The 25563-nt window shown below is 54.3% G+C and overlaps 1 protein-coding gene across 2 annotated transcripts; it reads left to right on the forward strand.

Annotated features, from left to right (window-relative positions):
• The first annotated feature begins 289 nt into the window (after positions 1–289).
• Positions 290–24859, forward strand: VPS33B (VPS33B late endosome and lysosome associated). Of its 2 annotated transcripts, none has more exons than XM_062206260.1 (23): positions 290–676; positions 5842–5922; positions 6280–6341; positions 8457–8506; positions 8705–8772; positions 14412–14457; positions 15581–15675; positions 15944–16048; positions 16509–16605; positions 16821–16898; positions 17055–17128; positions 17309–17395; positions 17527–17617; positions 17810–17884; positions 18113–18177; positions 18287–18341; positions 19101–19147; positions 19665–19797; positions 20439–20512; positions 21213–21314; positions 21482–21557; positions 21647–21763; positions 24233–24859. In XM_062206260.1, exons 1-23 carry the CDS (start codon positions 581–583, stop codon positions 24244–24246), a joined length of 1788 nt encoding a protein of 595 aa, XP_062062244.1. In that variant the 5' UTR covers positions 290–580; the 3' UTR covers positions 24247–24859. The 2 variants fall into 2 exon arrangements, with proteins under 2 accessions (XP_062062244.1, XP_062062243.1); XM_062206259.1 differs by lacking the exon at positions 24233–24859 and adding an exon at positions 22010–22519.
• Positions 24860–25563: the final 704 nt, after the last annotated feature.

Consider the following 25563-nt stretch of genomic DNA (forward strand, 5'->3'; position numbering starts at 1 on the left):
GACAGCAAAGACCTCAGCGATCCGCGCCCTCCAGACTCTGCGTCGGTTTCGCCCATTCTACGGAGTTGTTGAAAACCGAGCAAGGGCCCAGCTTGAGGGAGCCCAGGAGCCTTAAAAAATTAGCTCGAGTATAATCACTTTATCCTCGGAAAATTCCCTGCGGCCAGGAACCCGATGGAAGCGTCCGTTCGTGCCTCCGCTTTTTCGAATGTACCTTTCGGGACGCCGTCCCCTTCCCGGCATGCCCAGCGCTGAGCCCGTCAAAAGGGACTTCCGGGAGATCCAGGAAGTGGCCTGTCTCCGGCGGGAGGCGGGGTTCCCCGCACGCCGCGGGGTGCAGGCACACAGACTGAACCTGCTACCTGCAGAGTGCATCCGGGCGGGACACTGTGGCCGCAGGTCTGGGACGAGGGTCCCCGAGGCTGCGGCTGTGAGGCCGGGAGGTGGCCATTCCTTCCTGGAGTGCTGGGGCAGTGGGCGTCCACGTCGGGCCTGAGGCTAGCTCTTCCTGGGCTGCTCTCTGCTCTTCCCTGGGCTGTGTCTCTTCTCAGTAGGAAGGGCAGCCCAGGTGGCCGCTGCCATGGCCTTTCCCCATCGGCCGGACGCCCCTGAGCTACCTGACTTCTCCATGCTCAAGAGGCTGGCCCGAGACCAACTCATCTACCTCCTGGAGCAGGTCTGTGCCCCACGCCTGGCGCCTTTACTGAACCAATAGTTCGGCACCCCCTGGATGCATGCCCTTTGCTGTTGTTCTTGGCCTCGGTGTGGCCCTCAGCGCTTCCGCGAGCTCGGAGGGTAGTAGGAGCTGCTTGGCGCTGAGCCTGAGTTACTGAACATCACGTTTTTCCGTACAGGCAAGGGTGACAGCACAGCTCACTCATCACTGGGCGAGGACGTCTTTGCCGTTAGGGATCTTACCCTGCAGTGGGAGCCATAGGAAACACATCACCACAGGGGATCAGGCGGCAACTGAGTGAGAGCTCGGGACCCTAGGAGTTCAGAGTGGTCAGCTCTAGCTGGGGAGAGTGTAGGGGATTCTAGAGCTGGAGAGCATGCTTCGTTCAGATGGACTGGGGGGAGCCACGCTGAACACCCAGGGAGGGGCAAGATATGTACAGGGACAAGAGCTTGCAGAAGTTACGCGGTGGGCACCAGACAGCCAGGAGGTTTTTTTTTTTTTTTTAACCCATTGTGGCATGAAGTAGTCCTTGATGATGATTCCTTTTTAAAGATTTATTTATTTGAAAAGCAAAGCATCAGAGAGAAAAGATGAGACAGAAAGGGAGGTCTGTTATCCGCTGGACACTTGCCCAAATGGCTGAAACAGCCAGGTCTGGGCCAGGCTGAAGCCAGCGGCCAGAAACTCCATCCAGAACTCCCACGTGGGTGGCGGGGGCCCAGGTGTCTCCGCGTGCACTGACACAGAGTCGGATCTCAGGCTGCGTAGCCAGGGCTCAAGACTGGCAGTGCCGCATGGGACGATGGTGCTGCGGCGGCAGCCTAACCTGCTGCCCCACAAGAGCCAGCGCCTTGATGAGGACTCTGATAGGGATGTGCGAGGTGGGGTCAGTGGACAGCAGGAGGCCGGTTAGGACCCTGGATCAAAGCCCCACACAAACTTGGTGGCATTGGGATGAAGGGAAGTGATGGATTGTTAAGTCCTTGTGAAGGAAGACTCGGCTCATGGATCGGTGGTAAAGGTTGAAAGAGGCGCAAACCTATGTCAGGGTTGTTTAAGCTCTGCTATGAGGAAGATGGCGCTGGCACTGTGCGTGTGACAGATTCCTTGTTGAGTTATTCAGACATTTGCTTACTTCCATGTTTCCCATTAGATTGGAAAGTGCTCAAGGACAAGGGCGCTTGTCTGCTTTGTTCCGCACTGTACACCCAGTGAGCACCTGGCTCTGAGCGAGCACGCGCCCTGTGCTCAATGAGTATTTGTGTCTGAACAGTGAATGGAAATGAAAACAATTAGATGGGGGACAGTGACTGCTTTGGATTGGCTGCGGTGAAGGCACAATGGCAGTAGGAAGTGGAGCTCGGAACATGGAGCAGGTAGAAATGTGGAGCGACAGTTCCATGCCGTGGGCTGGGATGAAGAGGCAGAGGCGGGAGACATCGCAGAACCTCAGAGGGTCTGGGACTGTGTTTTATTTCCCTTGTATGTGCTACGGATCTATTTCTCTTATAAATGCTCTACCTATACAGTGATAACGCAGTGATTTGCATATAGAAGACACTCAACAGAAGTCTGAGGAGTTGAAAAAAGATGCAATTTCATTAAACCCACTAGTTTACAGTGAGATCTTCATGAAACAGAGTGGAAGGGCCGGCACTGTGGTGCAGCGGGTTTAAGCCCCAGCCTGCAGCGCCGGCGTCTCAAATGGACACCAGTTCAAGTCCTGGCAGCTTCTCTTCCAATCCAGCTCCATGCTGTGGCCTGGGAAAGCAGTGTAAAATGGCCCAACTCCTTGGGCCCCTGCACCCATGTGGAAGACCCCAGAAGAATCTCCTGGAACCTAACTTCGGAACAGCTCAGCTCTCACTGTTGCAGCCATTTGGGGAACGAACCAGAGGATGGAAGACCTCTTTCTCTCTCTCTGGCTCAACCTCTCTCTATAATGCTGTCTTTAAAATAAATAAATATTTAAAAAAAGAAGAAGAAGAAGAAGAAAGAGTGGAAGGGGCCAGTGCTGTGGCAAAGGAGGCTAAGCTTCCGCCTCTAGCAATGGCATCCCATATGGGCACCGGTTCGTGTCCCAGCTGCTACTTTTCCGATCCAGCTCTCTGTTACGGCCTGGGAAAGCAGTAGAAGATGGCCCAAGGCCTTAGCCCTGGCACCTGTGTGGGAGACCCAAAAGAAGTTCCTGGCTCCTGGCTTCAGATCAGCCCAGCTCTGGCCATTGTGGCTATTTGGGGAGTGAACCTGTGGATGGAAGACTCTCTCTACCTGTAACTCTACCTCTCAAATAAATAAAGAAAATCTTGAAAGAAAGAGAGCAGAAGAGACCAAGACTTGAAGCTTGCAAGGGGACTTCAGGTGAGGCAGAGGAGACCATGGGGTGACTCGGCATGGCCAGAGGGCATCTCTGTGCAATAGCGTTCTCCACACTGACTGCTCACTTGATTCTTGTTAGTGAGCACTGCTGTGCGGGCTTACCCGTCACCATGGGGCGGGCATTCGGCCCAGCGGTTAGGACACTGGTTTGTACGCTGCATCACCCGGGGAGGCAGCAGTGATGCCTCAGGTGCCTGGGTCTCTGCCTCCCACGTGGGAGACCCAGGTTGAGTCCCAGCTCCTGGCTACAGCTTATCCCAGCCCTGGCTGTTGTGGGCATTTGAACCAGCAGAGGGAAAATCTCTGTCTGTCTAACTTTGCCTTTCAAAGAAAGAAAAAAAAATACTTCATCCCATATTGGAGCCCCTGGGTCAATTCGTGACTCAGGTTCCTACTCCCGATCCCCATCCCAGTCTGGCTCCCTGCTAATGCAGGCCCTGGGAGGCCATAGTGATAGCTCAAGTAATCAGATTCCTGTCACCCACATAGGAGGCCAGGCTGGAGTTCCTGGCTTCCTGGCTGCCTGCTGTGAGCATTTGGGGAATGAGCCAATGGATGGGAGCTCACTCTCTCCAAACTGAGGAAAATAGACGTCGGCATCACCTGTGTTTCATCTTCACCCATCGGGCTGCTGAGTCCCGTGGATACTTCCTTACACGTGATGTTTTTGGTGGTGATTGTGAAATGACACTGCACATTACGGGAAATGTTGAAGACCAAGGAAAATGCAAGGGAAAAGTCACCAGTAACCCTACTGTCAGTTACAAGTACTGTTAGCCCTTTCACGGTCTCTCAAGTGTTTGAAGTCGTGTATTCCGTGTGTGTTCCATGTTCTATCCATACATGCAGTCCGTGTTGCACTCACCTCCCACCTGTTTCTGAGCACGCCGCCACGCCTGAGTCAGATCTTCACCATGCCACGTGCTGGGGCTGCTCGGACTGTTGCACCAGCTCCCCAGATTTCCGTTTCTAATTGACTCAGCCTTCCTTTAGGGTTTCTCAGCCTTGGCACTGTTGACATTTTGGACTGGATAATTCTTTTCTTTCTTTCTTTCTTTTTTTTTTTTTTTTTTAAAGATTTTTATTTATTTGAAAGAGTTACACAGAGAGAGGAGAGGCAGAGAGAGAGGTCTTCCATCCGATGGTTCACTCCCCAACTGGCTGCAACGGCCGCAGCTGCGCCGATCCGAAGCCAGAAGCCAGGAGCTTCTTCCAGGTCTCCCACGTGGGTGCAAGGGCCCAAGAACTTGGGCCATCTTCTGCTGCTTTCCCAGGCCACAGCAGAGAACTGGATTGGAAGTAGAGCAGCCGGGACTTGAACCGGCACCCATATGGGATGCCATTGCTTCAAGGCCAGGGTGTTAACCCACTACACCATAGCGCCAGCCCCCTGGATAATTCTTTATCTGGGGGTCCTATCCTGGCCATTGCAGGATGTTTGCAACATTCCTGGCTTCTACCCATTAAAGGCCAATAACACCCCCTAGTCTGAGTCAGACAACCAAAAACGTTACTGGAGGTTGCCCGATGTCCCCTGGGGTCACAGCTGCTTCTGACTGAGAGCCACTGCCCTCCCTGTGTGTTGTGCTTCAGCCCCGTGGAAGCCCTTGTTCTTCTGTTGCTGCTCAGCCTGTGCTGTGCCTTTACCTTTGCTTGGTCGCCCTCAATGTGAAGGTTCTTTGACGAGTTTGTGGAAAGTTCGTATTGTGAAAGGAAAAAAAAAAAAACAATTATGCATGGATTTCAAGCAAGACTTTTTTTAAAAAAAAATTTATATATTTATTTGAAAGTCAGAGTTACACAGAGAGAGGAGAGACACAGAGAGGTCTTCCATCCGCTGGTTTGCTGCAGTGGTCAGAGCTGGGCCTTTCCGAAGCCAGGAGACAGAAACTTCCTCCAGGTCTCCCACACAGGTGCAGGGCCCCAAGGACTTGGCCATCTTCTACTGCTTTCCCAGGCCATAGCAGAGAGCTGGATCGGAAGTGGAGCAGCCAGTACTCAAACCGACACCCATTTGGGATGCTGGTACTGCAGACGGCTGTGTTACCCGCTATGCCACAGCGCCAGTCCCTCAAACAAAACTTTTGTACCAAAATAAATGTGTCTTTAGATTCCATTTTCCATGACTGTTTGGAGTCTCCTTTATGTCTCTGTCAACACCCTACCCATTTGTCAAGGCCTGGTTGAGAGGCAACTTCCGACACCTTCCCCCTCTCTGTCACCAGCTGTGCCCTCTCCTTCCTCTGAACACTTGAGTGGGCGCCATAAGGAGAGATGGTGCAGGAATCAGGTGGCAGAGCGTGGGGAGTGAGTGAATGAGATGTTGGTAGGGTTAATCCCGACCTGGGTCTTCTCAGTTTTCTGTATTGAACGTATGTTATTTTTGTAATCAGGAGGAAACTGCTATTTGGAAAGACACTTAGCAGTTAGTCGAGAGGGTTGCAGGATGCAGGGTAGGCTTTCGCCGTGTTTGGCTTTGTGCAGCAGGAGAGGGGCTTGTTGGGAAGCAGAGTGGAGGAGGAAGCAGTGGGGCAGAGGAACCAAGGTGCAGGTCAAGGCCACGGGCGGGCAGGAGGGCTGAATGAGGAGGAGTTAGTGTCTTCCTGCTGGTACAGAACGTGAGAAGGCGAAGTAGGCGAGTGCACAGAGAACTGTGGTCTGTGGACACAGAGCAGGTGAGGTCCGGTGGCGTCTGGCAGCCCTCCGACTCCGGGACTGTGCTTCTGTGTGATGAGAGTGGGAGGCTGCGGGACCTGTGAGTGACCCCCATACCCCCCTTCCAGCTTCCTGGAAAAAAAGATTTGTTCATCGAGGCAGATCTCATGAGCCCTTTGGATCGAATTGCCAACGTGTCCATCCTGAAGGTACCGTGCCTTTCCCAAGGGGGGGTGGGGCCCCTTTTGTCTTTGAGCTGTTTGTCTCTCGATGAACAGTAAGGTGTCTGAAGGGAGCCTCCCCTTGTGGGGTAAATACAGGGCAGCTGCCCCGGGGAGGGGGGGAAGAGGGAGATTGATGCTGGTGTTTCCATTGTTTTACCTTTGGTTTTCCCGCAGACCAGGTGGGAGGAAGGTTCAGTGGTTAGCTGTGGGGGGGGGGGGGGCAGTTTGGTTCTAGAAGCTGCATAAATAAATAGGAGGCTCCTAAGAAGTCAGCTGTCTTGTGTTGCGCTTCTGCGCGTTTCAAGCGCTCTTGCGTCTGTTGTCTTGTTGGATTCCCTGTAGCAACACGAAGTGGACAAGCTGTACAAGGTGGAGAACAAGCCAGCCCTCAGCTCCAGTGAACAGTGAGTGTCTGCTGGTCTGTCTCTCCCCGGGCGCATGGGTCCTGCAGGGACCTGGCACGCAGCGTGTGGGTGTGGCACGCTCCGCTTCCAGGGCTTTTGCAGTTTCATGCCTAGGACATCACTTTAGCCTCCTGCTGGGGCCGCCTCTCCTCTGCTTGGCAGCTCCCGTCTCATCCGTGTGATTGTCTATAACCAGATGGATCCGCCTTTCAAATGATTCTCACTGTTGCTTCTCTGGAACCTTCAAGGCTTCACTGTAGCGCACACAGCCCAGATCGCTCATCGCAGACCCCGAGGCCCTCACCAGTGTGGGGTCACACACTGCCTTTCCAGCCTGTCTCTCTGGTGTCCTCTTGGTTTTTTTTTTTTTTTTTAAGTTTAAAATGTTATTCATTCACTTAAAAATGAACAAAATGTGTATTTCTAATCTTACTAAACCGGCCTGAAACATGTGACGTAGAGCACAAAGGAATATAGGGTTCAGGGCTGACATGTGCTTCCACACCGTCCTAGCTCCGTGCAGGCACAGTCCCTCTGCCTCTCCCTCCTGCCCTCAGTGCTTCAGAGAATTCCTGTCCTGGTGTGGCATTTGGTTAAGCTGTCAAGATGCTGGCTCAGAGGCTCTGTCCGACGTTGGAGCGCCTGGTTGCACTCCCAGCTCTGGATCCGGACTCCGGCTTCCTGCTGGTGCAGACCCTAGGAGGCAGCAGTGATGGTTCAAGTGACCGGGCTCCTGCCACTCATGTGGGAGACCTGGATCGACTTCCTGACTCCCAGCTTGGCCCCAGCCCAGCTCCAGCTTTGCGGGCTTTTGGGGAGTGAACCAGTAGGTAGCAGCTCTCTGTGTCTGTCTCTCTCTGTCTCTCTGCCTCTAAAATAAATAATTTATTAAAAGTTGAAAAAAAAATCTTCCCACCCCTCAGAGCACAGCCCTGTCCCCCCGTGCAGGGATTTGTTGCTCGTGCGACAGCTGCTTTTTATATGTGTCCTGCTCACTGGGCATGTAGACATGTAGTCAACACTCCCTGTTGTGTTTTGTTTTTTTCTTTTAAAGATTTATTTATTTATTTATTTGAAAGGCAGGGGAGGCAGAGAGAGAGGGAAGAGAAAGATCTTCCTTTCACTGGTTCACTCCCCAGATGACTGCAGCGGCAGAGTTGGTCTAAGCCAAATTCCATCCTGGTCTCCCATGAGGGTGGCAGGGGCCTGAGCACTTGGGCCATCTTCCAGGTGCAGTAGCAGGGAGCTGGATCAGAAGTAGAACAGCCGAGACTCAAACTGGCACTAGTATGGGATGCCAGTATTACAAGTGATGGCTTAACCCACTATGCCATGATGCTGTACCTTTTTTTCTTTTTTTTTTTTTTGGGGGGGGTTATTTATTTGAAACGTAGAGTGATGGAGAAAGAGAGAGAGAGAGAGAGAGAGAGGTCTTCCATCCACTGGTTCACTCCCCAATTGGCCACAATGGCTGGAGCTGTGCCGATCTGAAGCCAGGGGCTTCCTCTGGGTCTCCAACGTGGGTGGAGGGGCCCAAGTGCTTGGGCCATCTTCTGCTGCTTTCCCAGGCCATAGCAGAGAGCTGGATCGGAAGTGGAGCAGCCGGGACTTGAACCGGCACCCATATGGGTTGCCAGAAATGCAGGCGGCGGCTTTACCTGCTATGCCACAGCACTGGCCTCTATCCTCTTTTAAAAGAAAATAAATTCTTCTGTATATGTAGAAAAGCCATCTGTGGACCCTGGTGTGAAAAGCTTTATTTTCTTCTACTTTCTTGTATTTATTTTAGCACTCGAATATTAATATACTGCATACATACATATATATATCTTCTGCCCACTGAATTGCAGATTATTTGAGAACAGGAATTCCCAGCTGCACCGTGGAGCCAGTCAGTGTCCCAGCTCTGCACGGCCCCCCTGTTGTAGTGGGACGTGTCTCTGTGCTTGGTCGTGGCAGGCCGAGGTGACTGGCCTCGCTGTGGCTGGGGTGAGGCCTATAGGCCCCGTCTAGAAGGGCAGATGGTGGAAGAGCTGATACTGCTTTAGTGTCTTCCAAGCTCCTGTCACCATGTCATGGTTTTTCCTCACTGTCTTTTTTCTTTCTCTCCTGTAGGTTGTGCTTCTTGGTGAGACCCCGCATCAGGAACATGCGATACATTGCCAGTGAGTGCGCTGTGCAGCACGCGTCGCTGTGTGGCAGACCTGGGGAGACGGAGGGCAGGATCTGAGGGCTTGGTGGAAGCTCCCTTGAATGAGAAGAGAGTCTCGGGTCGGCCATAGCACCTTCAGAGGGAGATGGCGTCCCTGCTTCCTGTGCAACAGGTGGCCCTGGCTCTAAGGCTCTGTTCCTTCTCTCTGTAGATCTCGTCAATGCTGACAAAGTGGCTGGCCGAACTCGGAAATACAAGGTGATCTTCAGCCCTCAGAAGGTGAGCTTAGATCCCGTGGCAGTGGAGTGTCAGGGACAGGCCTGGGGCCTGGGCAGGGTCAGGGGCCAGAAGCGCTGTCTCCCTCAAAGCAAATTATGGTGACCAAACCACGAGCCTGCTGTTGACTTCTCATTCTTTTCTCAAAGATTTATTGATTTATTTGAAAGAGTGAGAGAGAGACAGGGACACAGAGTGAAAGAGAGAGAGAGAGAGAGAGAGAGAGAGAGAGAGAGGTCTTCCATCTGCTGGTTCATTTACCAGATGGCTGCAACAGCTGGGGCTGGGCCTGTTTGAAGCCAGGAGCTTCTTCTAGGTCTCCCACATGGGTGCAGGGGCCCAAGGACTTGGGCCATCCATCCTCTGCTGCTTTACCCTGGTGCATTAACAGGGAGCTGGATTGGAAGTGGAGCAGCCAAGACTCAAAGCAGTGCCCATATAGGATGCCGGCAAAATAGGTAGTGGCTTTACCCTCCACACCACGGTGCTGGCCGTAGCTTTCTGTAAATGAAAAGCTTCATACTTTGGAAGTAGAACCTGCTATGCATCCGTGCAACACAAATCCCTGTCTGGGGTTGGTGTCCGATGGTATGGCTGGTCTGTGACTCTCCCTGTATTCCCTCAACAGCAGATGGAACAAACCGTACTCGTGCCCACCCCTGTATGACCCTCCAGTCGTGTGGCTGGATGGGCCCTGGGTTCCTGAAGCCACACCGCCACACACTGGACAAGCCTTTTTTATTTTTGAAAACTTTTAATTGGTACATAATGAGTATACATATGTATGGGGGAGGCCTTTTCTTATGCAGGGAAGCAGCTTTGAGACCAGATCACTGCACCCACCCTGGAGCACCTGAGAGAACTGAAGCTCACGCTCACACAGGGGCTTAGCATAGACTCCTCCCCCGCCCGGGTGCAGACCGTCCCAGTGTCGCCATTTCTTTTTATTTCTTCTACTTGTTTGAAGGTTAACATTCTTTACCATAACACTGCATCATAAAATAAAGCCCTGATTTTATGACTTTAAAAAAAATGATTTATTTATTTGAAAGGCAGAGTTACAGAGAGAAAGAGACAGAAAGATTCCCCATCCATTTGTTCACTCCCCAAATGGCTGCAAATGCTGGGCCAGGCCAAAGCCAGGAGCCTGGAACTCCATCTTTGTCTCCCACGTGGATGCAGGGGCCCAAGCACTTGGGCCATCTTCCACTGCCTTCCCAGGTCACAGCAGAGAGCTGGATGGGAAGAGGAGCAGCAGCACATGAACTGGTACTCATAAGGGATGCTGGTGCCGCAGGCGGAGGCTTTGCCTACTGTTGGGGTACGGGACCATTTTTCTGCCAAGGGCCATTTGGATATTTATAACGGAGGGAAATAAGCCCCTCTGAGACTACCTGCTCGCCAGAGGATGGACTCAGAAACATGAAAGAAGCAGAAAGTGAGGCGTTTATTGTGGTCTGATCTCCAGAGAGGGGAGCAGCCTGTGGGAGCAGGTGCCACCCTCAGACACTGAGCTCCTCCTATCCCCACCTCGAAGAGGTCCCTGCCCTCCCCCCACTCCGTTGCTCACTGGTTGGGAAACCTGTAAAGTACAAGTCTCTCCTAGGCGTGGGGGTTGGGCAGATCTAGGACAGGGGAAGCGGAGTTAACATTGGTATCTTCAGAGCTCCGGGAGCCAGAGGCAAGAGCACTGTGTAACAGGCATCCCGTGGTTACAGATTACAGAATTGCTGAAGGTCGCAAAGATAACAAGTAGAACACTGCTAGCAAAGCAAGCTCAGCAGTTGACCTCCTGCAGGGTGTGTGCAGCCCTGTCCTACATGCTACTGAGGCCTAGTATCATGGCTGCGCTAAGGCTAAGCCAAGTCCGTTACGAAAATACACCGTGGTCCTTTCTTACAAACCATCACTCACGGGCCATACAAAATTATTAACTTAAAAATGAGATTGCTATAGATTTGTTGAATTTCAAGTCCCACCCGTGGTTGCCTTGGGAGGACCAGGCCTCATGATTTTGTGAGCCTTATCCTTCCGACAAGCTATACGTTCACCATCCCTGACGCACCGCCTCCCTGGGTGCACGTTACAGGAAGCTGCTATGGAGGGTAGAGCTGGCTATCAATCCAGGCCCCCTGATGTGAATCGTGGGTATCTCGGGCAGCATCTTAACCGTCCCGACTCCTTTTCTTGATTCCACAAAGCTCCCCGTCACCTCCACAGCAGCTGGGTGCATCATAGGTGTCTCGGTCTGAGATTGGAAGGAAGGATGGTCCAGGCCTTTGTATTGCCAGCTGTAGGCCTATAATGTGTGTCACACCTAGAGCGCACAGAAAGTAGAGCTGAGGGGCTGGTGCTGTTGCGTAGCGGGTAAAGCTGCCGCCTGTGGTGCCAGCATCCTGTATGGGCGGCAGTTTGAGTCCTGGCTGCTCCTCTTCTGATCCAGCTCTCTGCTGTGGCCTGGGAAAGCAGTGGAAGATGGCCCAGGTCCTTGGGCCCCTGCATCCACATGGCAGACCTGGAGGAGGCTCCAGGCTCCTGGCTTTGGATCAACACAGCTCCAGCCATTGCAGCCATTTGAGGAGTGAACCAGCAGATGGAAATCCTGCCTCTCTCTCTCTCTCTCTCTCTCTCTCTCTCGGCATTTCAAATAAATAAATAAATCTTAAAAAAAAAAAAAAAGGAAGAAAGTAAAGCTGAGAGGGATTTATTCCTCTTCAACTTCTTTTTTTTTTTTTTAAGATTATTTATTTATTTATTTGAGAGGTAGAGTTACAGACAGTGAGAGGGAGAGACAGAGAGAAAGGTCTTCCTTCCATTGGTTCACCCCCCAAATGGATGCTACAGTCGGAGCTACGCCAATCCAAAGCCAGGAGCCAGGTGGTTCTTCCTGGTCTCCCACACGGGTGCAGGTGCCCAAGCACTTGGGCCATGCTCCACTGCCTTCCTGGGCCACAGCAGAGAGCTGGACTGGAAGAGGAGCAACCGGGACTAGAACCCGGCGCCCATATGGGATGCCGGCACTGCAGGCAGAAGATTAGCCAAGTGAGCCACAGCGCTGGCCCCCTCTTCAACTTTTCTAAAAAAATTCTAGAGGAAATAGAAACAATAGCTAAAAGTAGACCCTGGGCTGGAACTATGGCAGAGTAGTAGGCTAAGCCTCTGCCTGCCACTTCGGCATCCCATATGGGTGCTGGTTTGTGTCCTGGTTGTTCCTCTTCTGATCCAGCTCTCTGCTAATGTCCTAGGAAAGCAGCAGTGGATGGCCCAAGTGCTTGAGCCCCTGCCTCCACATAGGAAACTGGAAGATATCTTCCATCCACTGGTTCACTCCCCAGAAGGCTGCAGCAGCCAGAGCTGGGCCAGTCTGAAGCAAGGAGCCAGAAGCTTCTTGCAGGTCTCCCACATGGATTCAGGGGCACAAGTACTTGGGCCATGTTCTGCTTTCTCAGGCATATTAGCAGGGAGCTGGATTGAGACTGAGCAGCCGGGACTTGAACCGGCATCCACATGGGATGCCAGTGCTGCAGAAGGTGGCTTTACAGGCTACGCCACAGCTCTGGCCCTGCCACTGTCTTGCTTTGTCTGCGTCTGTCTTCACTCTTGTTTACTTCCTTTCAAACACACTCTGCCTTCCTCTCTCTCCGCTCAGGTTCACCCTTCCTTCATGGCCAGACTCCTGTGTACAATGACTGCTTCCTCTCCCGTGTCTCTTCCTCTAGTCTCCCTGAGATCCCTGCTTGAATCCAGTGGTGTCTCCTTAGTGCTCGCCTGACATGACTTCTCCGGCTGGCGTTTGACACTGCTCTCGTTCTTCCTTGGCCTTCCTCTCTTCCCTGCCTGGTTCTGTCCTCTGCTGTGGCCTGAGTGCTCCTTCTCAGTCTTCTCTGCCAGGCTTGCCCTCTGTGTGTCCCCTAGGGTCACATCCTTAGCTTCCCTCTCCCCCACCCACTTTTCTCTTGGACAAACCATCTATTTCGCACACAACAGGTAGGTCATTGACTCCCAAGGCTATACACAGGATCTTCAAAAAGCTCACAGAAGGGCTGGCCTTATGGGTTAAGCCCCTGCCCGCAGTGCCAGCATCCCATATAGAGGCTGCTTCCAGGCCTGGCTGCTCTACTTCCAATCCAGATCCCTACTCATGTGCTTGGGAAATGCAGCAGAAGATGGCCTGTGTGCTTGGGCCCCTGCCACTCACTTGAGAGACCTGGATGGAATTCCAGGCTCTTGGCCTTGGCCTGGCCCAGCCCTGGCTGTTGTGGCCATTTGGAGAGTAAACCAGTGAATGGAAGATCTTGTTTTTCATTTTCTCTCTGTCTCTTCTTCTCTTTCTCTGTAACTGCCTTTCGAATAAAATTTAAAAAATATTTTTTTAAAAAGATTTATTTATTGGCCGGCGCCGTGGCTTAACAGGCTAATCCTCCGCCTTGCGGCGCCGGCACACCGGGTTCTAGTCCCGGTTGGGGCGCCGGATTCTATCCCGGTTGCCCCTCTTCCAGGCCAGCTCTCTGCTATGGCCCGGGAGTGCAGTGGAGGATGGCCCAAGTGCTTGGGCCCTGCACCCGCATGGGAGACCAGGAAAAGCACCTGGCTCCTGGCTTCGGATCAGCGAGATGCGCTGGCCGCAGCGGCCATTGGAGGGTGAACCAACGGCAAAAAGGAAGACCTTTCTCTCTGTCTCTCTCTCTCCCTCACTATCCACTCTGCCTGTCAAAAAAAAAAAAATTTATTTATTTATTTGAAAGTCAGAGTTACACAGAGAAAAAAGGAGAGACAAAGAGAGAAAAGTCTTCCATCCAGCAGATGGCCATCCCCAATTGGCCGCAACAGCTGGAGCTGCACCGATCAGGAGCCAGGAGCTTCTTCCAGGTCTCCCACATGGGTGCAGGGGCCCAAGGACTTGGCCATCTTCCACTGCTTTCCCAGGCCATAGCAGAGAGCTGGATCAGAAAAGGAGCAGCTGGGACTAGAACTGGCGCCCATATGGGATGCCAACACTGCAGGCGGTGGCTTCACCCGCTACGCCACAGCTCCAACCCCAAGAAATAAATCTTGAAGGCAGTTCACAGAGGGAGGGTGTTATCCTCCCATACTGGAGTGGCTGCGTTCAGTTCTTAAGTGTGGCTGTGGCTCCAGCTTCCTCCTAATGTGACCGGGGAGGCAGTGATGATTGCTTGAGTGGTTGGACCCCTGCCACTCACGGGAGAGCCCCGGGTTGTGTTCCTGGTTCCTGGTTTTAGCCCCAACCTAGCCCTGGTCATTGGAGCTATATGGGGAATGAACTAGTGAGTGGGGTCAGCTCAGTCTCTGCCCCCACTGCTCGTTCCCTTTTGCCTCTCCTCTGTGATTTCAGGACAACGTCAGGCTGTTCCTCCCTCCTCTGCCTGCAACACTTCACCCTCCTCGTGCAAGGCTCTTCCTGTCCCTCCGAGAGATCAAAAAGCAATTGCCTTAGTGTGTGCATAAAACGCATGCAAATGAGTCGGGTGTGGGGACTGCGGTGGTCCCTTCTGGATTGCAGTCTCATTGGCCGTGTTCAGTAACGGCTGTGCTGTCTGTGTCAGTGGCTGTGGGGCGGCTCCAGAGGCACGGGAAGAGTGAAGAAGCCGATGACTGCTCACCAGCGTCCTTTTCTCTTTCAGTTTTACGCGTGTGAGATGGTGCTGGAGGAAGAGGGGATCTATGGAGGTAAGAGGAGACGAACATGAGTGGAAGGGAGAGGGGAGAACGGCTGAGCCTGAACCCAGGGCTCTCCTGGTCTCATTCCTGTCCGTTAGGACAGGAGTCGTGGGAGGGGCTGAAAGGGATGCTCCATTCTCGCCCTCCGAGGCTCCCACTGGGGCGGTTGGGCCTCCCCTCCCTTCAGAAAGTTCATGGGAAATTGGGAAGAGAAGTTTGTTTTGGTGCAGACAATCTTTGCATCTGTGCATAGTCTTTTCCCTAACTTGCATTTTATTTTATTCATTTACTTATTGAAAGGCAAAGAGACTGAGAATTGTCTGTCTGCCAGTTCACTCTTCAAATGCTTGCAAAGGCCAGGGCTGAGCCAAGCTGAAGCCAGGAGTCTGGAACTCAACCCAAGTCTCCCTTATAGGTGGCAGGGACCCACCTGCTGCCTCCTGGAGTTGGGAGCAGAGTTGGGTCTCAAACCCAGGGGCACTCTGATGTGAGATGCGAGCATCCCAAGTAGGGTCACATCTGCTGTGCCAAATGCCTGCCTCCATCTCAGCATTTGCCATGAACTTTCTGTACAGTTCCCCACCCTATTCTCCAGGCCACCCCAGCCAGACCATGGCACCCTGGCGTGGCTCAGCAGAAAGCCCAGTACCGTTACCAGGGCCCCCCGTGCCTCCCATACCCCTAGATGTGGTTCGCTTCCTCTAACACTTGTGCCTCCTGTGTGCTGTTTTACCTCTTTGGAGCACAGCTGTAATCAAGGAGTTTGTGTTATAGTTTGTCTCCCAAACTAGATGATAAGCTGCCGACGACTGGAAGCATGTGCACTTTGCTCACCCCGGCCCCCTGGCATGCGTGGTCCTACCTGTAGGTGGCCTGTTAGATTGTCAGCAGTTGGCCAGCACTGCAGCACCACACATAGCATGCGCTACACTGGGTCACAGGCTGCTGTGTGCGTGCCTGCTTACGTTACCAGGCTGTGCACAGGGACTGTGTTCTGCCCTTCCTGGAGTCTCCCGTGGTAGATGCAGTGCCGGCGGTGGCAGGCTCTCGTGTGTCTGTTGCCTGACCCTGGCACTCTTGATGGGGAGCTCGCTACCTCCCGCAGGGCGGCTGATACTCTTTGTCCCTGCAGATGTGAGCTGTGATGAATGGGCCTTCTCTTTGCTGCCTCTTGATGTGGATCTGCTGAGCATGGAGCTGCCAGAATTCTTCAGGGACTACTTCCTGGTAAATGAGGGTCTGTGTATCTTGGTATCAAGGGTTAGGGACAAACGTGGGGTCCAATGGGCTAGAAATAAGAATTAACCTCTGTGCAACACATGATCACAAATGATAGTGATTTGGGGGTTAAAGACTACAGGTTCATCTCCATGAGACCCCTTCAGGACCACGTGGGCCGGGTCGGGTGTCCCCACATTCTGCAGTTCTCTTCCAGGGTGTCTAGGGCTGGTGCCTCTCCAGCTAGGGCACCTCAGGTTGATCCCCATCCCTGCAGGAAGGAGACCAGCGCTGGATCAACACCGTGGCTCAGGCTTTGCATCTTCTCAGCACCCTCTATGGGCCCTTTCCCAACTGCTATGGCATTGGCAGGTGTGCCAAGGTAAGAGCGCCAGCCGCACTGTTGCCCGATAGCCTGTGCCCCTGCTCTGAATTGGCCTGGGATCACCCAGGGGCAGCTGGGATAGGGTGCTCATTCTTCACTTCCCTTCAGTTGTTCCAGAAGAGTTGCTCAGGGAGGAGCGCTCTGTAGCTAACAGAAAGGGCCAGCGCCTCCTATGCAATATTCCCAAGTCTCCTTTTCTTGGGGACAGGGCCTTTGAATCTTGGTGTCGAGGGATGGGGACACACGTGGGGCCCAGTGGGCTGGAAGTATGTCAGTACCTGATGTTGGCTTCTTCCTCCCTCACTGGTTTGGGGCGGGTAGAACAGGTTCATATTGTTCACAGTTGCCTCCCCTCCCAGGAGTGAGAAGTATCAATGTGGGAGCGGTTGGCTTCTGTAGGTGTGGGGCTGCAGCAGGGACCAGCACACCAGATTGAGAATGTCTTGGGCCCTGGCAGATGTCCTATGAATTGTGGAGGCAACTGGAAGAGGAAGAGGATGGTGAAACCAAGGGCCGAAGGCCAGAAATCGGGCATATATTTCTGCTGGACAGAGGTAAATTGGGCCAGCACTCCTCTCATCTGTTCCCTGGAAGGCTCGGGAACATGGGCCTCATGGTGCAAAGTTAGGATCCTGAAGTCAGGGCTGTGAATCCCAGTGTTGATGAGGAATACGGCTCGGGTCCTTTGGAAAGTATCTGAGCTGATCTTCAGCAAACCGGGTGGAAGGCCAGCCAGCCTGTGCCTTCACGGTCAGGATGTTGGTTTCAGACGTGGACTTCGTCACGGCGCTTTGCTCCCAGGTGGTTTACGAGGGCCTGGTGGATGACACCTTCCGCATCAAGTGTGGTAAGTGCCATGGCAAGGTGCACATGGGGTAGGGCTTGTTGGGGGGCTAAGGGCACGGCCGCTTCCCAGTCCTTAGGGAGATCTTTGCCAGCATTCGGCCAGGGTAGGAGAAGGCCCTGTTGGTGACCCTGATGCCCTTCCCCCCCATCCTCAAAGGGAGTGTCGACTTTGGCCCCGAAGTGACATCCTCGGACAAGAGCCTGAAGGTGTTGCTCAATGCTGAGGACAAGGTGCGGACTGGGCCCCGGCTCTGGGAGGGCAGCGTCCCCTGGGCACTGAGTAGGCCCTGGACATGGACCTGTTGATCCTGTACGTCTGGAGCACGGCCTGTGCCATCGTCGCCATGCTGATGAGGTGGGAAGGAGCAGGTTATGGTTCTGACCTCCACGCCTGTCTTGTTCCCCACACAGGTGTTCAGCGAGATCCGTAACGAGCACTTCTCCAATGTCTTTGGCTTCCTGAGCCAGAAGGCCCGGAACCTGCAGGCCCAGTATGATGTGAGGCTCCAAGCCTCAGTGGCTCCCCTTCTGACCCTGGGCCAGTGTGTCTCAGAGTGGGTGGCAGCAGAGGGCGGGTGGTTTCTCGTGCCTGGGGTCCCAGGAGTTGACCTTAGGGGCGTCTCCCACAGCGCCGGCGTGGGATGGACATTAAGCAGATGAAGAATTTCGTGTCCCGCGAGCTCAAGGGGCTGAAGCAGGAGCACCGCCTGCTGAGTCTCCGTAGGTTCCTGCTGGGGCTGGGGGCCTCTGGGGAAGCGACCCTGCAGCTTCTTGCCGCCCCTTCGGCTGTGGGGCCCCTTCTCGCTCATCTGGCAAGTGGCGGTGGCATCGGGTCTGACGTGGGAGGTCTTATTCTTCTGGGCATCCGTCTAGAACCAGGGACAGTCAGCTCCCTTTCGGTCTTACCCGCAGATATTGGGGCCTGTGAATCGATCATGAAGAAGAAGACCAAGCAGGACTTCCAGGAACTGATCAAGACGGAGCATGGTACCTGCAGCAGCCTGCTGGCCGCTTCTCGCGGGCTCAGGCCCCAGCCCCTCGGCTCCCACCCCAACAGGACCCTATCTGGCCCTTTCCTGCCAACACTGGCTCTGTGCAATGCTGGCTGATGCCAGAAGTCGTGGGGCCCCTTGGTCCACCCCAGGGTTGGGGAAAGGTGGGGAGATAGGTGCATGTTAGCGCGATGACGTCAGGCTCTCCTCTGACGATTCCCAGCGCTGCTGGAGGGGTTCAACATCCGGGAGGGCACCAGCTACATCGAAGAACACATAGACCGGCAGGTGAGCGGCCGGGGCGCGGGGCGCGGGGCTGGGAGCGGCGGCCTGCAGCAGAAGGGACAGAGGAGTGTGTGTTTTGAAACCTCAGCTCGGGACTGTTCTTCCTCCGCAGGTGTCACCTATAGAGAGCCTGCGCCTCATGTGCCTCTTGTCCATCACCGAGAACGGTGAGCCCCAAAGACCGGAGCTGACGGGGCCAGGTTGAGACCCTGTGCCTTGGGGACGGAGGACATAATTTCCAAAGACAAGCATCTCAGCAAACAGAATGTTGCCCCATCATTTCGGGACTCTCCTTCCTGTAAAGTTAAGCAGCTTTTGTTTTGGGTGAACCCTCACGGGGCCACAGGGTGATTTCTTGCCCCACCCTAAGCAGGAGCTTGTAGAGGCCACCCCAGCATGTGGAGGTGTCAGCTGAGTGCCATGGCCCTCCTCACCCAGCCATGGCCCGCCCGCCTTCAATAAGGTTTCATGATCAAGACGCTTTCTAGAGAGCCACGGCAGCTCGTTTCCTAACGGCAGACTTGGCAGCCTGCCATGGCGGCTGGTTTACTGCTAGAGCTTCCAGCGGTTGAATATCCTTAGAGCCTGCGTTCCACCCAGGGAGTACGTCGTTCGCTTAAGTTTCCTTTGTTGTAGTCGGAAGCCCAGTTCCCACCTCTGCGGAGGGAAACGCACGCGTGGGAACTCATTTAACACTTCCTGTGTGGCCGCGGCTGCAAAGCAGTTTCCAGTAGAACTGCTCCTTGGCCAGCAGGAAACCGTGAGAGGTCCCTTCTTCCGCCATGGTTTGCATGAGCTCCAGCGTGCCTTCCTCGGCCGCCTCCTGACTGAGGGGTCAGGTGTGGGATTCTCTCCGCTGCGCATTTCAGGGCCCCCGCCCAGGTGGCCTCCTCTTTATACACCTGTCTCTCTGTCCTCGCCCTTAGGTTTGATCCCCAAGGATTACCGGTCTCTGAAAACACAGTATCTGCAGGTAAGGCCTGGAGGTGTATTGCGGAAGGAACGTGGTGGAGGGCGGTCACTGGGCAGTCTCGGAAGAGTTGGAAGAAGTCAGGGCCCCATCACTGTCCTGCCTGCACTGCGGCCTCCCTCTTAGAGCCCCGCTCTGCCCAGCCCGTGTTCCCCCAGCTCCTCTCGTGGTGGGCAGCCAGTGCCGGGAGAATGTCCACAGTTGTCTGTTGAACCCAGGGATGGGTTCCTTCCCCTGGCCCTCGTCATTTCAGCGCGTTCATTCGGCTTTCCTTCTGGGTCCCTGTGAAATGTGCCTTCCTCCAGGAAGCCCTCTACCCTCCGGGCAGCCACAGCGCTGGGCTGCATTTTAGCCTCCTGTGCTTGGTGTCGGGTTGTTTCTGACATGAAAATCCTTCCCACCGCAAGCTGGGAGCCCCTTCAGGCAGACCCCGCGTGGCACTTCCGCCCTTGCCTCGCGCAGTGGCTGTGCTCGACCCTTGGAGGCCACTCACTAAACAGCTGGACTCTGTTCCCTCTAGAGCTACGGCCCTGAGCACCTGCTGACCTTCTCCAACCTGCGGCGAGCTGGGCTCCTAACGGAGCAGGCCCCAGGGGACACGCTCACAGCTGTGGAGAGTAAAGTGAGCAAGCTGGTGACCGACAAGGCTGCCGGTGAGCGCGCGGCACAGGTGACCCCATCCCGCACTGCCGACAGGCACATGCTCTGGGAGGAGAGAGGACTGAGCCCTCCGATGCTGCCATCACGTCCCCGCCTCTGCTAGCCAGGCCGGTGCCCGTACACCGAACACCTAGATGCCCCAGGTCCTTTCTTTACTTAACCGTTTCGCATTTAATCTTTAAAGAGGCAAATTCCCTTATCCCTGTTTTACAGATGAGGAAACTCAGGCTTGGAGAATTTTTAGCAAAGGCTGATTGATTTATTTGAAAGGCAGGAAGCTGGGTTGGAAGCAGCACTCCAGTATGGGTGCTGGCATCACCGCACCACAACGCTGGCTCCCAGGCGTAGAGAAATCAAGCGGCTTGTTCCTGGTCCCTCACGTAGGTCTGTTCGACTCCAGAGCTCGAACGGGGCCAGTAAACGAGGGCCAGCTTGCAGCCTGCCTTAGCGGGTAGCTGGGGTGGGGGAAGGCTGCTTTGTCTTGATCAGTTCCAGGCAATGGTAGGTAGGTGAGTGGTGTCAAGGGGGCTCTTTGGATGTGGTTGGTCCTGTCATGTCCAGAATGGGGTCGCCTCTGGCAGTGTCCTAAATTCATAGACGTTAGACAGAACCTAAGCCACTGTTTCTTTCCTAGGAAAGATTACCGATGCCTTCAGTTCTCTGGCGAAGAGGAGCAATTTCCGAGCCATCAGCAAAAAACTGAATTTGGTATGTGGACTGGGGCTGGATAGGGGAGGCTATGGTTCGTGCCTTGTTACCGTAAAACCTTTTAGAGAGATGTTCTGTCGGCTGGTTCACTCCCTAAATGGCTGCAATAGCCAGTGCTGGGCCAGGCCAAAGCCAAGACCCAGGTCCTGGGTCTCCCATGTAGGTGACGGGGGCCCAAGCCCTTGGGTGGGTGATCATCTGCTGTCTTCCCAGGCGCATCAGCGGGGAGCTGGATCAGAAGCGCAGAGTAGCTGGGACTCAAACCAAGCATGTGGGATGTGGGCTTCCCAAGCAGCGGCTTAACCTGCCGTGCCACAGTGCCCCCAGCTTGTTTCATTTTGCAATGAATTTCCTTTTTTTTTTTTTTTTTGTAGCCTTAAAGTATGAGATTTAATAATTCAATAATGAGATAAGACATAAAATTCCGTTTAACAAACGCGTAACAAGCACCTGCCGATGCCAGAGGTTCCTCTTGGGTGCTGCTTGGATGGTGGCCATGTCCCATGTCACGGCAGGGCCCCTCAGGGACCACAGGGGCTGGACAGTAGCTGCCATTATTGGTTATGGACTCCTATACAGGGCTGTTGCTGGTTCTCCCTCTAGTAGGGATAAGACCTGTTCTTTGGGATGTGCCATTTTTGTCCGACCCTTTAAAGGATCAGAGCTGAGCTGTGCCTTCCTAACGTGCCTTGGCCACCAGATCCCACGTGTGGATGGCGAGTACGACCTGAAGGTGCCCCGGGACATGGCGTACGTCTTCAGTGGAGCTTATGTGCCCCTGAGCTGCCGGATCGTGGAGCTGGTGAGGACACACCACCCTCGCCTGTGCACGTTCACCCTCTGCTTTTTCTTGGTCTCTGACCCATCCCAGGGAAAGGCAGGGGACGTGGCAGGCTGGCTGCTGCCCGCGCTTGCCTCCCCGAGCCCGCTGCTGGCTGCACACTTGAGCCCAGGGCTCCACCTTCCCAGGTGCTGGAGCGGCGAAGCTGGCAGGGCCTCGATGAGGTGGTGCGGCTGCTGAACTGCAGCGAGTGTGCCTTCACAGGTAGGGGGCGCTGCTGAGCAGGGCCGGGCGGCGGCAAGGGGCGGCCTGGCTGGCAGGTCTGCAGGAGCTGAGTGGGCTGCTCCTTGCAGACATGGCCAAGGAGGACAAGGCTTCCAGCGAGTCCCTGCGCCTCATCTTGGTGGTGTTCTTAGGAGGCTGCACGTTCTCTGAGATCTCGGCCCTCCGCTTCCTGGGCAGAGAGAAAGGTAAGAGGGGGCAGGGATGGGGAGACCAGGCCTGCCTGGAGTCTGGGGGCTGGAGCGCGCTGGCCAGGGAGCTTTGCTGCTGGCCGCTGGGTGCCTTGCAGCAGGCTGCCACGACAGGGAGCTTGGCAAGTCGTGGCACCAGGAGCGGGGTGCGACGTCTCTGTCTGCACTGGGGCTCTCCTCCGGCTCCCGCTGGGGGCCTGAGGTCTGCTTCTAGTCTCTTCTGCCGCTGCCTTGCCTCCTTAGGGTACAGGTTCATTTTCCTGACGACAGCAGTCACCAACAGTGCCCGCCTTATGGAGGCCATGAGCGAGGTGAAGGCCTGAAGTCTCCGGGGACACACTCCCCAGCTCGCTGCCGCCGCCTGCTCAGAGCAGGCCAACCCGGGCCGCGCCGGGGATTTAGAGCGTGGAGCTGCCGGCCTGTCTCCGGGACCTTCCTCCTGTGTTAAGGGTGTACAGCCCGTGCTGCTAAGATCTGAGGGGCAGAGGTAGCCTTTGCTAAATCCTGTGTGAATATCATTGTAAATAAAGCCTCTGCTCTCAAACGTGGTATCCCTGTGGTTCCGGGCATGCACGCCTGCCTTGGCTAGCCGAGGTATGGTAGGCTGTCCACAGGGACCCCACGTGCCTCGCGGCCTGGACGCTGCGGTCCCCCTGGGCCTGAATGGGCCCTTCCTTGGAAGAGTCACCAAAATGCCCTGTGCCAGTTCCTCCACCATCCAGTGCAGGAGGTGGATTCGCTGGCCTGCGGACACCCTTCCAGTGCCAAACGCTGTGATCTGTTATGCCTTATGGAAAGTGCAAAGCACATCCCACATAGGATGCCGGCGCCGCAGGTGGAGGATTAACCCACTGCGCCACCGCACCGGCCCTGATTCCTGTTTTCTTCAAGTCCTAGTCAGCTTTTTTTTTTTTTTTTTTAATATTTATTTTTATTTATTTGAAAGGCACAGTTACAGCGAGAGAGGGAGACAGAGAGAGAGATCTTCCATTTGCTGGTTCACTCTCCAAATACTTGCAATGTCTAGGGCCAGGGCAAGACTGAAGCCAGGAGCCAGGAGCTGCTTCTGGGTCTTCCACAGGGATGGCAGGAGCCCATGCACCTGAGCCATCTTCTGCCGCTTTCCCAGGCGCATTAGCCAGGAACTGTGCCAGAAGTGGAGTAGCCAGGACTTGAACCGGCACCTATATGGGATGCCAGTGTCGCGGGCAGTGGCTTTACCCGCGGTACTGCAGTGTCGGGCCCCCATAGTCAGCTTTCATGAAATTCCTTGTCCTACAGTGCTTTGTCCCCTTGTCTCCGCCTGCCCGGGTGTTGCCGTGTCCCCTCTCTGTCCTCTCTTGTCCACTTCTAGGCCTCAGGCTTTCCTCTCACTCCGGGAGTTCACTAGCGTTGCGCGCCTGGGCCTGCCACCCACTCAGCCTGTCTGAGGAAGCCCAGAGTCGGAGTCCGCCGTCCCTTTCACACTCCTACGCCTGCTCCTCCCAGTTCCTCTCTCTGACACTTTCACCTGCCCAGACTCTGTTCCTGCAAGAAATTATATCCGTGACCCCGGATTTTTTCCATTTGTTGCCCACATTTGGCCAGCCCCCGTGCCTCCTAAGTGCCCCTGGCTCATCCTGTCTCACCATCTTGCTGGGTTTTGACAAGACTCCCCCTCCCTGCTCCAGCCTGCTCCCTTCCCCACCCCGCAGTGCCGCTACGTGCCAGGAAAGAGAAAACCAAAGCCTGGGTTACTGGGGCACCGCCCACGGAAGATGATGCGTGGCGGAGCCTTGTCCAGGGAAAAGGTGTGTCTCGGGTTTGCAGCCAGCTTGTTGATGGCGTTAGATCAAGCCAGTGCGCAAGGGCAGTGACACTGCCGACAGGGACTTGGTGGCGTCCAGAATGCCTTCCAGGGCCATGGAGGTAAACCGTGGCCACGCACTGTGCTTACGCTCTAGAACAGCCCCGTCCAGCACGCGCACGGCAGCCTTTCACTTGCTGAGTGCAGGCTCGGCCTGGATGCCTTTGCCATGGTTCCGACCTGATTAGCTGCAGACTGGTGTTAAGGACATGATAGCAAAGTTGCTAATCTCTGAAGACTTAACTATACTGGCCCTGGGACCATGTCTGAAGATGGAAGCTCTCTGAACAACCTGCTTTCCAAGGTAAGCATCAGAGGGTGCTACTGAATAGAAAACACGGTGGCGGTCCACCTGCCGTGTCAGCGGACGGGCGTCTGGCTTGCTGTGGGCAAGGCTAGGACAGTGCAAGCACGGGTGAAATGTTTTATGGACACAGAGTTTAAGAACACAGAACCAAACAAGCATCTTTTGCCTTCAGGGAAAACACAGATGAAGAGAATTCATAGAAGTTCTAGTTGGCCAGTAAACACGTGAAAAATGCGCAAGTTCAGTTATAGTCAAATAAGCGCAAATCAAACACGGCAATGCCTTTTAAAAAAAAATTTTTTTTTTTTTTCAGATTTATTTATTTGAAAGAGTAACAGAGAGAGAGAGAATTTTCCATCCTGTGGTTCACTTCCCAAATGGCCACAACATCCAAGGCTGGGCCGGGCTGAAGCCAGGAGACTGGAACTTCATCTGGGTCTCCCACGTGGATGGCAGGGCCCCAAGGACTTGGGCCATCTTCTACTGCTTTCCCAGGCCACAGCAGAGAGCTGGATTGGAAGAGGAGCAGCCGGGACTCGAACCAGCGCCCGTATGGGATGCTGGTGCTTCAGGCCAGGGCGTTAACCCGCTGAGTCACAGCGCCAGCCCCCAGAGTGCACATTTGAGTCCAGGCTCTGCTTCTGATCCAGGTTCCTGCTAGCGCACCTGGGAAGGCAGTGATCAGTCCCAGCTACCGTGGGTGTCTGAGTGAACCAGCGGCTCTAAGATCTCTGTCTCTCCCTCTCCCTGTAACTCTGCCTTCCAAATAAATAAATCTCAAAACTAAATTGCATAAAATAATTACGATGTAAGTATCAATAGCAAAGTAGTTGGATTATGAAACAGCCACATGCCAAGATGCTTTGCAGCCATAAATCACTAGGGAGAATATGTGTAGGCCCTTAGGGATGTAGTCTGTGTTCTTCAGAAATGGAGGCTACAAAAGTACGGTGATACTGATTTTGTTGTGAATTTTTCGCATATAACAATTATATGAGACTTCAAAAAGTTTGTAGAATGTGGACTTAAAAAGATTATTCTGGTGCAAAAAATTGTTAGAAACTATGTATTTTTTTCATAATACACTTCTGTGAGCTCCCCAAAACTTTTTGAATCCTTTTTGTTTATTTTTACTCATTCGAAAGGCAGAGAGAGGTAGAGGGAGACAGATCTTCCACTCACGGGTTCACTCCACAGAGGCCCAACAGCTAAGGCCCGGCCTGGAAGCCCACCCCGGTCTCCCACATGGGGGGCAGGGACCAGACTGAGCCAACCTGCTGTTTCCAGGGTGTGCACTACAGGACGCTCGTGTGGGGTCCAGTCACTCAAGATGGGGTGTTGGCTTAACGCCCGCACCTGCGTTCGCCTTTTCAGTCCATTTCCCACGAACCGTGTTACCTATGCGTACATTGCCTGCAGCCACCAAAAGGCAAAAATAAATGAGGGAGCCCCGAGGGAGCTCAAACCTGACTCCCCGCCAGCCCGCTTAACGCCGCCACGTTTTCGGCGGCTCTCCTAAGGCAGGGACTGTGGTGGACGGCGGGGCGGGGAGGCAGAAGGGACTGCTGACCGGTTCTCTGTCCAGCACCGAGCTACGGGCGATAACCCGTGTGGAGGGACCCGGCCCTCCCGCCCTTTCCGGAT

The sequence above is a fragment of the Lepus europaeus genome, chromosome 11 (assembly GCF_033115175.1).
Source record: "Lepus europaeus isolate LE1 chromosome 11, mLepTim1.pri, whole genome shotgun sequence".
In the NCBI taxonomy this organism is placed as follows: Eukaryota; Metazoa; Chordata; class Mammalia; order Lagomorpha; family Leporidae; genus Lepus; species Lepus europaeus.